Source organism: Notechis scutatus, chromosome 5 (assembly GCF_049901735.1).
Source record: "Notechis scutatus isolate UNSWTSFEM ecotype Mainland chromosome 5, rNotScu1.2, whole genome shotgun sequence".
Lineage (NCBI taxonomy): Eukaryota > Metazoa > Chordata > Lepidosauria > Squamata > Elapidae > Notechis > Notechis scutatus.
The window spans coordinates 17,834,245-17,847,123 of NC_142013.1; the positions used below are offsets into that span (position 1 = coordinate 17,834,245).

General features: G+C 39.2%; 1 protein-coding gene across 1 annotated transcript in view; it reads right to left on the minus strand.

The window, feature by feature from the left end:
• GUCY1A2 (guanylate cyclase 1 soluble subunit alpha 2) overlaps window positions 1-12,879 on the minus strand; it is a 210,900-nt gene that overhangs the window by 112,047 nt on the left and 85,974 nt on the right. The window contains exon 5 of the mRNA XM_087966215.1: window positions 4,522-5,007. Within this exon, the coding sequence (XP_087822341.1) occupies window positions 4,522-5,007 (486 nt within the window). The remainder of the gene's footprint in view (window positions 1-4,521; window positions 5,008-12,879) is intronic.

Genomic DNA, 12,879 nt, shown 5'->3' on the forward strand with positions numbered 1-12,879 from the left:
ACAGAGGGGAGGAACTTGCCCCACTCGGCCCACGCGCCTTGCCTAGACACAGGGCTGCTTATTTCCGTTTTTTTCTTCTGCTTTTGGCTGCACACAAGGAAAGCAGCAAAAGTCTTTCTTTCTCTCCCCCAAACCAGAAATGAGTCTTTGGGACCCTGCAAGGCATCCTCTCCAAGAGGCTGCGATGGCGCGACAAGTCTCACAAAGACTCATTTCTGGCAGAGTTTGGGGGAGAGAAAGAAAGACTTCTGCTGCTTCTGCTGCTTTCCTTGCATGAAGCCAAAAGAGAGTGTCTGTCTGTCTGTCTGTCTGTCTGTCTCTCTCTCTCTCTCTCTCTCCCTCCCTCCTCTGAGAACGGAGCTGGAGACGGTATCTTGCGATAAAGAATGATCGATCAGTAGGAAAACGGGGTGGGGAATTTTCCTGCAGACTTTTTTGGGCATTTTCCCAGGGTCTCTGATCCATGGGACTTAAAATTATGAGTTTGGTGGTCCCTGAGGTCTAAAAGGTTGGCGACCCCTAGACTGGAGAACAAACAAAAGTATATGATATCATCAAGAGAGTAAAAGAATTGAAATGGAAATAGATTGGTCACCTAGTAAGAAGAATTGGCATGTGGGCCAAGGAAGTCATAGAATGGATCCCACTTGATAAAAAGCATCCATGAAAGAGACCTAAAACAAGATGGATTGACTACATCAGCAAGTATAGTGAGACCAATTGGTCAAAGTCTGGCAAAATTCTATCTATAGATGAACAGCAACAAAGAATTACTCAAAGGTAACTCCACGTGTTATTCTTCCCTCATATTAAATATACTCTATGAATTGCTGGGGGGGAGGAATTGCCTTTGCCTTCCTGATAGCCCAGGTTCAAGACCCAAGCACTGCATGATGGGTTGAGCTTCCGTTCATTGCCCCAGCTCCTGCCAACCTACAAGTTCGAAAGCATACTAATGCAAGTAGATAAATAGGTACCATTTCAATGGGAAATTAACAGCATTTGTGTACCTCGGTGGTCACATGCTGGTCACATGACCCACTGAAGTATTTTCAGATAACTATGCCCCCCTCAGCTAAGAAACGGAAATGAGTACCACCCCCTAGAGTCGAACATGACTGGGCAGGGGAAACCTTTACCTTTTTTTAAAAAAAAATTGATCTTTCTGCCTACCATAAATTCCAAACACTCTGCTATCTCTTTGCTTTCTGGGAAAGAGCACCCCCCTTCTGCAACTCCCGACTACATTCCATCATATGGTATCTTTTCACCATTTGATTACATTTTTTTAAAAAAAAAAAATATGCCTGGTAAAAGGCATTTTCTTAACTCTTACTAGAATTTATGGGAGGTTAATGGGTAATAATTTACAGTAGAAAATCCTATGTCCCAACCTGTCAAACAATGCACCAAAGGGGGAATGTATCATCTGGGAAGGAAGACAACATCTTGAAGCGACTGAGCATTTTTAAGAACACTTTTTTTCAGAAAATGATTTAATTTTCTTGTGCTGGGAATTAGATATCTAAGACAGCTGAGCTGATATAACTGCAAAATTAGCAATGCTTACGCACATGCTCCTAAATTATATTATGATCTGCTCACCACATATGGCAGCTTGTTATCCAAAGATTCTGTGAATTTCTTGTGCCGTTTCTTTCAAAGTGGAAAACAGAATTGGTGGGGGGGGGGGGGAGGAATCCAATACGTTTCTTAGCATCCACCCCTTGGAATTTAAAGGTATCAAAGAGATCTGTTCATCTCATATTCATCACTGCTCAGCTTGAGAAACATGTTTGAAGATAATAGAAAGATACAAATAGACACTGCTCACCCTGTCACTATGCATCCCAAAAGAAAAACCAAAGAAAGCCCACACAGAAATTAACTGCAAAAACATCACAGCCAATAAGTCTCCTAACTTTTTGGAGAAAATCTAATACCCAGGCATCATTTGATAGCAATAAATCATTCCATCAGCCCAGAGCAGCAACTAAGAAATAAGAAGGTTGGATGTTTCTCTCTATAAAGAAACCATTCACCAGACATGTGTTTTCTCGGAATGTTCTAGAACAGGGGTGTCAAACTCAAGGTGAGGGGGCCGGATCTGGTCCATGGGGTACTTAGACCCTGGAAACAGAAAAGGACCGGCCCACGGTGCCTCTGCCAGTGAAAATGGAGCTCAGGAGGGCCACATGCGGTCCTCCCAGCCTCTGTTTTCGACTGCGATAGCCTTCTGCAGCTCAGTGCCAGCAAAAATGGAGCTCTGTTTTCACTGGCAAAGGGCTGCAGGAGGCCGTTGCGACCAAAAATGGGACTCGGGGAGGGGCATGCATGGCCCACCCGAGCTCCATTTTCGCTGGCAGAGGGCTGCAGGGGGCCATCACAGCTGAAAATGGAGCTCAGGAGCCTGTTTTTGCTGGCATAGCACTCAGGCCACCACAGGTGTCCCCAACACAAGTGACATCAAGCTGGCCACACCCACCCCAGCCCCCAGGGTCAAACACAACCCTGATGTGGCCCTCACTTAAATTGAATTTGATACCCCTGTTCTAGAATTTAGATACATAAGTAGACTATCAACTCATAAAACATTCCTATGCCTGTTTTAGTAGTTGCCATTAAAAAGGGGGAGGGGAGGAAATTTGGAAGAGCAGTGCAGCAGTTTGAAAGCGAAAGTACATTCCAACTCTTATCTTTAAAAGTTTGTAACTAAAATACCAAAGCTTTTGCTCATAAATATATTTAATTAGAGAATATGAATGATGAAACCCAGCCTGTGAATGTGCTCAATTGGAGCATCTGGTTTATGAGACACCCAGGGGGGAGGGGGGAAACAGGGTCACAGGGGACTGTAGATTACGCATGCCAGAGTTGGCTTCATACAGGGCAGTGCCAGTATGTCGCCTCGAATAAATCATTTGAAGTTTTTTGAAGTTTGGCTCGAGAATCATGATTTAATTAGAGTGATTGCTCGAATCCTGACATGGACTCTAGACCACTTAAAGGTAGTTCCTCACTTACAACCATTGGTTTAGTGACTGTTCAAACTTACAACAGCACTGAAAAAGTGACTTGTGATTGTTTTTCACATTTATGACCATTGCAGCATCCCCATGGTCACGTCATCAAAATCTAGAAACTTGGCAACTGACTGGTATTTATGATGGTTGCAGTATCCCGTGGTCATCTGATCAGTTTTTGTGACCTTCTGACAAGCAAAGTCAATGGGGAAGACAAATTCATTTAACAACCATGTTATTAACTTCACAACTGTGGTGACTCACTTAAAAACTGTGCCAAGGAAGGTCATAAAATGTGGCAAAACTCATTTAACTGTCTTGCTTAACAACACGTATTTTGGGCTCAACTGTGGTTGTAAGTCAAGGACTACCTGTAATGTGATTTTGCTTTTTATATACAATGGTCTCAAATTTGATTTTTGAAAGTGGAAGAGGGGGCACATTTGTACCAGTTATTTACCTTAATAGAATTAGACTCTTCAGCCTTGGAACTAAAAGACAATTGAGTGAAATAGGAGAAATCTGAAATTGTTAAAATACAATGTGCTAATTAAATCTGGGAGTGGGAGGACTGCCAATTTTGAACATGGTACATCCAGAAGTATGGTTGCAACTCAGCTCACTTCTAATTTGTTGATTATATATCAACAGTAAAAATAGGATCGTTTTAAAGATGTGATTCTTGCCATCAGAAACAAGGGTGTCAAACCCAAGGCCCGCGTGCTTAGATCTGGCCCATGGGACCAGCCTGGAAATAGCAAAGAATGGGTCCACAGTGCCTCCTCTAGCAAAAATGGGCCATCGCCGGCCACACATGCCCCCCTGCAACCAGTTTTGGCCACCACAGTGAGGCAGGAGGCCTTCCAGGACCAAAACGGGGCCTCCGGAGTGCTCCAGGAGGCCGTCCTTGACTCAGAAGGTTATAAAAGGGAGGAAAAGTAAAATATTTCACTTGTCAGGCTTGCAGGATTCTGCTACAATAGCCTATGTCAATGATTTATAGTTCTAGTCTTCCTATGGAGTCAGTTTCTTGATCTGGTCTCTCTCACATAAAGTGAACTAGTAGATCAAGTAAGTATTAAAAAAACAAAATCACAGAAATGTACGCCTCTCTATTTTTATAAGTGTACAAAACCATGTGTGTGGAGGTGCAGTCCCTTGCCACACCCACCATGGCCACACCCACCATGACCACACCCACCATGGTCACACCTTCCGCCCTGGCCTTTTGAGGTCAAACACGACCCTGATGTGGCCCTCAATGAAATTGAGTTTGACACTATTTAGACTATTCACATTTCTAGATTGGATCACCCCATTGCTCATTTTTTTCCCTTTAGGCAAATTTCTGGCAACAACAATCATGTAACTGTCATTTACTTAGATCAACCTTTTATTAAGAAAATAGAACACTGTTAGTTCTATTCACTGTGTTCTAAGAAAAAGATATGTTAGCAATATCATAGTTCTGAAAAACTTGAAGGGTGAAAGATGTTACCTTATAGATATCTAGGAATCCACACTGGTGGTCAAATCTGGTGTACAGCTCATTGAGCATACTGATCACTTGCATGGGTGTACACTGGGCACAGACAGCAGTGAAGCCAACAATGTCTGAAAAGAGCATGGTAACGTCATCAAATTTTCTGGCTTGAACTTGCTGCCCTTGCCAAAGCTGCTGAGCTACCTCTTCCGGGAAGATTGAGATAAGAAGATCCACGGTTTTCTTCTTCTCCTCTTCTAGAGCTTGGTGTGTTCGTTCTAAGGTTGCTTTAAGCTTGTCCATCCTCTTCTTCAAGCCATCCTGGGCTTTAGCCTGCTCCCCGACAAGGATGACATCACGGGTAGCATCGTGAATTGGTATGTCTGAAAGGTGGAGGCCTCGACCCATCAGTTCGTCCAGCTTGTCCACACAGGGTGAGCCCAAAAACAAAATACAGTTTGATTCTGGGACGTGGATCATTTGTCCTTTGATTTCCATGACCTGGAATAAAGAGACATTTAATAGCGCAGAATTAGACTCTTAAAGCAAACATTTATTAAAGCAAACATAAGCGACGGTGGTGCAGTGGTTAGAGTGCAGTACTGCAGGCTACTTCTGCTGACTGCCGGCTGCCTGAAATTTGGCAGTTCAAATCCTACCAGGCTCAAGGTTGACTCAGCCTTCCATCCTTCCGAAGTGAGTAAAATGGGGACCCAGATTGTCGGGGGCAATACACTGACTCTGTAAAACCGCTTAGAGAGGGCTGTAAAGCACTGTAAAGCGGTATATACGTCTAAGTGCTATTGCTATTTAAAGTTGTCAAGGCAGCAGTTGTCTTCTTTAATGGCGCATTCTTTCTTTGCATACATTTTTTCATTACTATGAATATCAATTGGATTGTTCAAATGACTTGCTTATTATACATTCTTTTTGGACTATACATTTATGCATTCATATCTGATCGGATTTGATTTTAGTGTTGCCCAAATCCAGACTGGCTCTGGATGGCTTATAAACCCCCTGCTATGTAATGCTGATAAATATACAAAAAGTATACAACCACGGGAGACAAGAAATTAACTACGCCAACAGAGAAAAAAAAACATAAGGCCAACAGACATCTTCCTTAAGCAAAGCTTGTCAATTAAATTGATACAGTGGTGGGATTCTTGAACGCTTCACACATTGTTTCATACCCAAGCCAAACCTAAGCTATTTGACGTCTGGCTTGGCTCAGGAGCTAGGAAAAAGAAATTTTCTCAGCAACTCTTTATTTTGTTTAAATCACTTAATCTAGCAGTTTCTGCCCTTGCCTGCTAAAAGAAAATATGTGCTGTCAAATAAAGTGATATACGGCAATTTAAAGAAAGTTAAATAAAGCTCAGAGTTTCAACTAAGTAAGGGGGTTATTTTTCAGCCATGACAGGAACCAGGCAAACTATTCTTAATTTTTTCCCCCCAACTGTATTTATTTCTGAAGGTGGTTCTTTTGCCTCTTTGGCCAAAACCAAAGAGAAATTGACTTAAATATGCACGTATTATATTGCAATAGTAATGAATGAACAGCCCTGAGTAAAAAAAAATAGACTTCATTCCAAGAGGCCATGAGTAGTATTTGATATGGCCATGTCCAAAGTTATAATGCATATAAAATTCTTTTTTCTCTTAAGATTGCTTTTTTTTTTTTTTGGAGAAGCTTTTAGGTATTTATTTGTAATAATGCACAAATAGTTTGACATTTAGGCAAAGCACCCAAAAATATGTTCATTTGCAAAAAAGTACCCAGTACACAAGATGCAGGAAAGTAAAACTCAGACTTAAATGCTTTCCAAGTGTCATTTTCTCAGCAAAGTTGACATTTAAATAAATTTGTATTATCAAAAACATGGGAAAATTGGAAGGTATTTAAGCAGCATGATACTCCTTTCTCTCCAAGCTGATGTCTTGAATTACCAGACTACTTAAAATTATAGAAGTTGTTCTAACATTGTAGGATGAAAAAGTCCATGGACACTGGGGTGCTGATATAACACTGTATTTGCTTATCAAAAGGTCTCCTTTTATTGTCATTTTATTATCATATTATCATTCTACAATACTGAGTGGTGCAGTGGTCTAGAAGTGGAGCTCTCACCTCACAATCAGGAGGCTGTGAGTTCGATCCTAGGCAGAGGCAGATATTTCTCTCTCTGGGCACAATGAGAATATATCTGCTGAATAAAACTCCGCATTGGCGACAGGAAGGGCATCCGGCCAGTAAACACTCAGTTCCATTCAGTTGCCCAGACTCCACCCCGCAAGGGATTATGGGGCCACTAAAAGGAGATGATGATTATCATTCTACAACAACTTTTCTAAAATGTATACATATTTGAAAAGAAGGAGAGACACATGCCAACTGCTATCATTTGTTTGTTTTTATAAGATGCAAGCCAGGAAATTCCAGACTTGCTGTTAATTAAGAGTAATTCACAGTCCTGATTAAGTTGAGGAGAAAAGAAAGCTAAGGGTCACAATGAACCTCAACCTCGGTCCTCCCCAAGAAGAATGCTATAATGAAAACAAGACAAACTTGGCCTCTTCGTTTGGCCAAGAACATGCAGCTTTTCCATTACTTCCTTTTCTTTTCTTGTATCGTTCCTAGAAAAATATCAGCATTTTATATGTGTATATTACCAACAGTTAAGGATTGTTATTAATGAAGCTGATTAAGATTTACAGTGCAGATAATTAACACCAACACTTGAAGTCTAACTTACTGCTGTTTTACCTCAAATAACAGCTGTAAAGGAACTTAAGAGGTCTCCTTGAATACCAATCTAGCTGTTTGTTGTCATCTAAGAAGGGAATGGCATTAAATTAATTAAATTTATGAGCAGCAGGTTTAAACAATCAGCTCATTTTTATAAGCATACTTCTTTATATTTAATATGTAAAGACAAAAGGTTTCTGTTTCTTATTCAAGAAAACAAATGTGTTTGGACATTTGGTAACTATGATTCCAGTCTCACAGACAGGTAGATGACAGATTGTAGACAGACAGACAGACAGATATTTTCCTTCCATTCAATTGTACTCGATTCTCTGACACTGCCTGGACAAAGTCTTGAAATTTTCTTAGCAAGGTTTCTAAGAAGTGATTTGCAATTGCCTCTTTTCTAAAGCTGAGAGAAAGTGACTGGCTCAAGGTCACCCAGATGGCTTTGCGGCTAAAGTGGGATTAGAATTCATAGCCTCTCACTTTGAAGCCTGATGCCTTAACAAAACTACACCAAACTCCATAGAGAAGATAGCCCTTTATAAAAAGACTTCTGACTAGAAAGTTGTAGTTTGCTTTCAGTGCCTTTCCCTTGTTCTTCTTTGTGTTTTGCTGTGTGCTACACAAAATCTATTATTACAGTTAATACTTTTAGAATACACACTACTGCAAAGCTCAGCTATCAGAAGAACCATTCGACAAAGGTGGGCTGCAGATGTAACCAACAACACAGGACCATAACATTCTAGAGTAGGAAAGGGGCACTTAGGCCACTGAGTCGTATTCTTGCTCTATTCAAGAATCCAAACTGAAATACCCCTGAGAGCCTTACCCCCGTTTGAAAAATGAAGGAGAGTCCATCACCTTGGGATAACTTATTACACCGCGAAACTAACTGTGCTCCTGGAGTGCTCCTTGTAAGATGCAAATAAGAGTGTTGTCAACTCATAAAATATTTCTATGGTCTTTTTAGAGTTGCCAACAGGAAGGGAGCAGGGAAAGGGGTTTGAAAGAGCAGTGTGGCAGCTTGGAAATCAAAAGTGCATTCCATAAATAGTTTTTCAAAGATAGTATCTAGATGACTGAAATTTCTGCTGTGCAAATATCTAACTGGAGTACATGATTGATGACTCTTGGCTATGGATGTGTCTCATTGGAGAATATGAATTATGATACACGCAGGGGGTGGAGGAAAACTCAGGTCAAGAGTGACAATGAATTATGTGTCTCAGAGTCAGCTTCACCCCAGGCAGACATGTTAACTTCCAATAAATCCTTTGAAGTTTTGGAAGTTTGGCTCGAGACTCATGATTTAATTGGGGTAACTGCTGGAATCCTGACATTTTTTTTTATTTAGTAGATTTATTTGATCACACATCTTATATAGCATAACCCTGGATGGCTTACAAAACAATAATAAAATATCAAAAATGATAAAAACCACCCAAAAATCCAAAACCTTCCTATGCTATATACTTCTATGTCAGAAACACCAAAGAGTTCTGTGGTGAAGTGATTAACCTGTGACATCACTGTCCCAGGGGGATACCCAGTTGGGGACTCCTTTCATGTCCCCATTAATGAGCCCACGGAAGTGGTACCTATTTATCTACTTGCATTTGCATGCTTTCAAACTGCTAGGTTGGCAGGACCTGGAGTGAATGCTAGGAGCTCACCGTGTCACACACCAGCACTCGGGCTTCGAACTCGGATTTGCAAATTGTCAACCTAGCATCCTCATCAAGTGAGCCAATGAGCTGCTAATCTTCCTATAACTCAATTGTATTATTGTATGTCCCGTATTCAGAAAAGATAAGAGTAAGATTTTGACTACTTTCAATGTGACACCCTCAGGTATTTCAAGATTGCTATCATCTCTGTTCTCTCCTTCTCAAAGCTAAACATTTCCAATTTAGATTTTTTTAATAAAATGTTTTCTGGGTAAAGCTAGTATGAAATAATAAAATATGCAGACTTTTCTTTTCCTGTGCTACTAATGTTTTTAATAAATATTGATAACATCATAAATATATGAGTATGGATTACTGTAGCATGTTTATGGTGTCACAAACCAGTATCACAAGTTTTGTTTAATATTCAAAATTAAAAAGAGAAGTACTACAGTCTAGGGAATGAAAGTATAAGAATAAAGACCCAGCACGTAATAATAACAATAATGTCCTGGTTTTCTATTAAAAGTACCAGAACAGCTCGTTTCCATGCGTTATAAAATCAACAGCAGAACAAGCACACCATCCATATTTTTTTTCCTCTGCAAAGGAACATATTATATAGCCAGCATTTTGTTTTCCACTTTTGAGCTGGAAATGTAAATGTCTAAATGCTCAGCCTGCTGTTTTTAACCTGCTGCTTTTGGATTTGGTTTTCATCTGGCATTGTTTTGAACTGTTTGTTTTACGACTATTGCTTCTAATTATTTTTTGTAAAGTTTCATTGTTTTTAATCACTTTGTATATTCACAAGCAGAAAAGCAAATCAAAATCAAGCTCTGAAACTCTTAAGATCATGTTGTTTCTAATTATGCCGGAAGGCACATGTTATAGTCTACACCTTCTTGGATTCTTTTGGCTGTCCACGTTATTCAAATGAGCTCCTAAAAAAGGGTTAAAAACCTGTGGGTGGGATCTAGACATAGCTATCCATTTCTTTCCCTGAGTTCAGAATATAGGGAAATAAGAGGAGAATGCAACCCAAAATGCAGTGACTTCTATCAATCTGTCAGTCTTAGGAGGTAGGTCCAAACAAACATAGATAAGAGACAACTGAGCCCACAGAAAACTAACTCTATCTTTATTATAAGGCTACACTAGCAGAATCTTGCAAGTCTGAATGGATATCTCTCCTCCACTCCCTGCTCCTCACTTTTAAAGTCTAACAAAATAAGAAGGATCCCTTCTGAGAAGTTTGCCATGCCCCCATTTCTTCTGTGGGCTTAGTTGTCTCTCATCTGGCCGTTGTCCTAGTCTGCAGCTCTTTCTTCTGTCTCCCAAAGCCATTTACACATACATTACAGTATTCTTTCCAAATTATGAACAATCTTGTTTAGTCACTTTAGGGTAGATATAGTTTTACTGATCTACAACTTCAAAGCAACCTCAACCAAGACAGCTAATGCTGCAGGATACCAAAGTTTGGCAATCTCTGCATATTAAAAATAGACACCACCTTGCTGACAAAGAACCCACATTACGTATCTGATATTAGCACAATTGAGAAAGTCCAGAAATATTTCACAAGAAGAGTTCTCCACTCCTCTACTCGTTGTAGAATACCTTATGCCACCAGACTTGAAATTCTAAAACTATAAAACCTTGAATTACGCCGTCTTCGGTCTGATTTAAGCATGGTATATAAAATCATACATTGCAATGTCCTAACTTTCAATGAATACTTCAGCTTCAACCATAACAACACAAGAGCACACAATAGATACAAACTCAAAGTTAACCGCACCAAACTTGATTGCAGGAAATACGACTTCAGCAATAGAGTGGTCAATGTCTGGAATACTCTACCCGACTCTGTAGTTTCTTCCCCAAACCCCAAAAACTTTAACCTTAGACTGTCTACTATTGACCTCACCCCTTTCCTAAGAGGTCTGTAGGGGGCGTGCATAAGCGCACCAACGTGCCTACCGTCCCTGTCCTATTGTTTCTCTTATTCTTCTTTTATTTTTCTTATATGTACCCATTTCATGTATTCACAACTATGTATACACTTATACTTATTATCTTGTAAACAATTGGCAAATCAAATAAATAAATAAATAAATAAATAAAAATAAAGATCCATATAATCAAAGCTATGGTTTTCCTCATAGTAATGCATGGCTGTGAGTTGGACTATAAGGAAGACTGAGTGTCAAAGAAGTGATGCTTTCAAATTGTGGTGTTGGAGAAGACTCTTGAGAGTCCCTTGCAAGGAGATCACATCAGGCAACCCTAATGGAAATCAACCCTGACTGTTCTTTGGAAGGACAGATATTGAAGTTGAAGCTCAAATACTTTGGCCACCAAATGAGAAGAGAGAACTTACTGGAAAAGACATTGTTGGAGAAGACTGAAGGCAAAAGGAGAAGGACTTGTCAGAGGATGAGATGGTTAGATAGTGTTATCGACACAATGAATATGAATTTGGGCAAACTCCAGGAAACAGTGGAGAAAAGAGGGGCATAGCTTGCTATGGTCCATGGAGTCACAAAAAATTAGGCGTGACTTAGCGACTGAACAACAACAGCAATCTCTTGAGAGCCATATTAGCTCAACTGCCTTATGCTTTGTTGACATTCCTTCCAAGATGTGATTTGCAAACTACCATTTGGTGACTACACAGAGTGAACTTCCCCCTGTGATGGCAAATACACTTTAGAATGACTGCTAAAAAGGCTTCCTGAATGGTGTCACATTTTAGATGCTTTTTAAAAAAACACTTTTTAATGCTGACCTTACTTAGCAATAACTTTCTCAATATCTATCTTCTTATGGATTGTTTCAACTCTTTTTTTTAATCCTGTTTTTATTTCCTGTACTGCAAATCAGTTTGAAATTTTTAAAAATAAGAAGTGACTCAAAAACACTTTTAATAAACAATTATTTGTAATAATGTAATTGCACATAGACTTTAATATGAATTGTTGCCATTGCTATGAGTCAAAATTGCCATCTAAACCTAATTACTAATAATTGATTTCATATTTTGAGAGAACTCTGGGTATCTATTATCTCACTCAACTTTCCAAATTATTTATGGCAGATTTATCATTCCCCTCATCAAAATCTTTATTACAGACTTTGAACCAGTCGTTCCAATAAAAAATATGTATAATAAAGAGAGAAATAGTTTAACACAACAATTTGTTATTGGGAAAGGGGGAAAATAACAGGACAATAAAACAAATGAATGGAAGATTTCATGGGAATCCTTATTTGCATAGACTTTGCCTCTATGGATCCAGTGAGGTAGAAATTTTTGTTCATGTTCTCATATGGTCTCTTTTCTATGATGTACCAAAACATCCTCTGTTTGCCCCAATCATTCCCAAATACAAGGGCCATGGAGATGAATGTTATATTTATTATTTTTTAAAAGTTGCTAACCCACACTCACATATCGGTAGCCAAATATCTGTATGATACTATTAATAAGGTATCCTATTCTTTTTTTCTCCTTTCCCAATATCAAATTATGTTTAAACTATTTCCCCTTTTACTGTATTGTTTTTATTGTAAAGGCTGGTCAAAGATTGGGATATTTTACTTTTTAAATATGTTTTTGACCATTATTCTGAACGAGTGCTTCTTTCTTTCTTTCTTTCTTTCTTTCTTTCTTTCTTTCTTTCTTTCTTTCTTTCTTTCTTTCTTTCTTTCTTTCTTTCCTTCCTTCCTTCCTTCTTTCCTTCCTTTCCTTTCCTTTCCTTTCCTTTCCTTTCCTTTCCTTTCCTTTTTGAGTTTTGGAAGATAAACTGCAAAATTGTTGCCATGATAGCAACAGATCCAAGTTATATACATTCCAAAGATGACATCTTTAAAAGAGGACAAGTTCATTTCAAAAGGCATTTACTCTTTCCATCAGAAGACTTACTATCATTTTAGAAA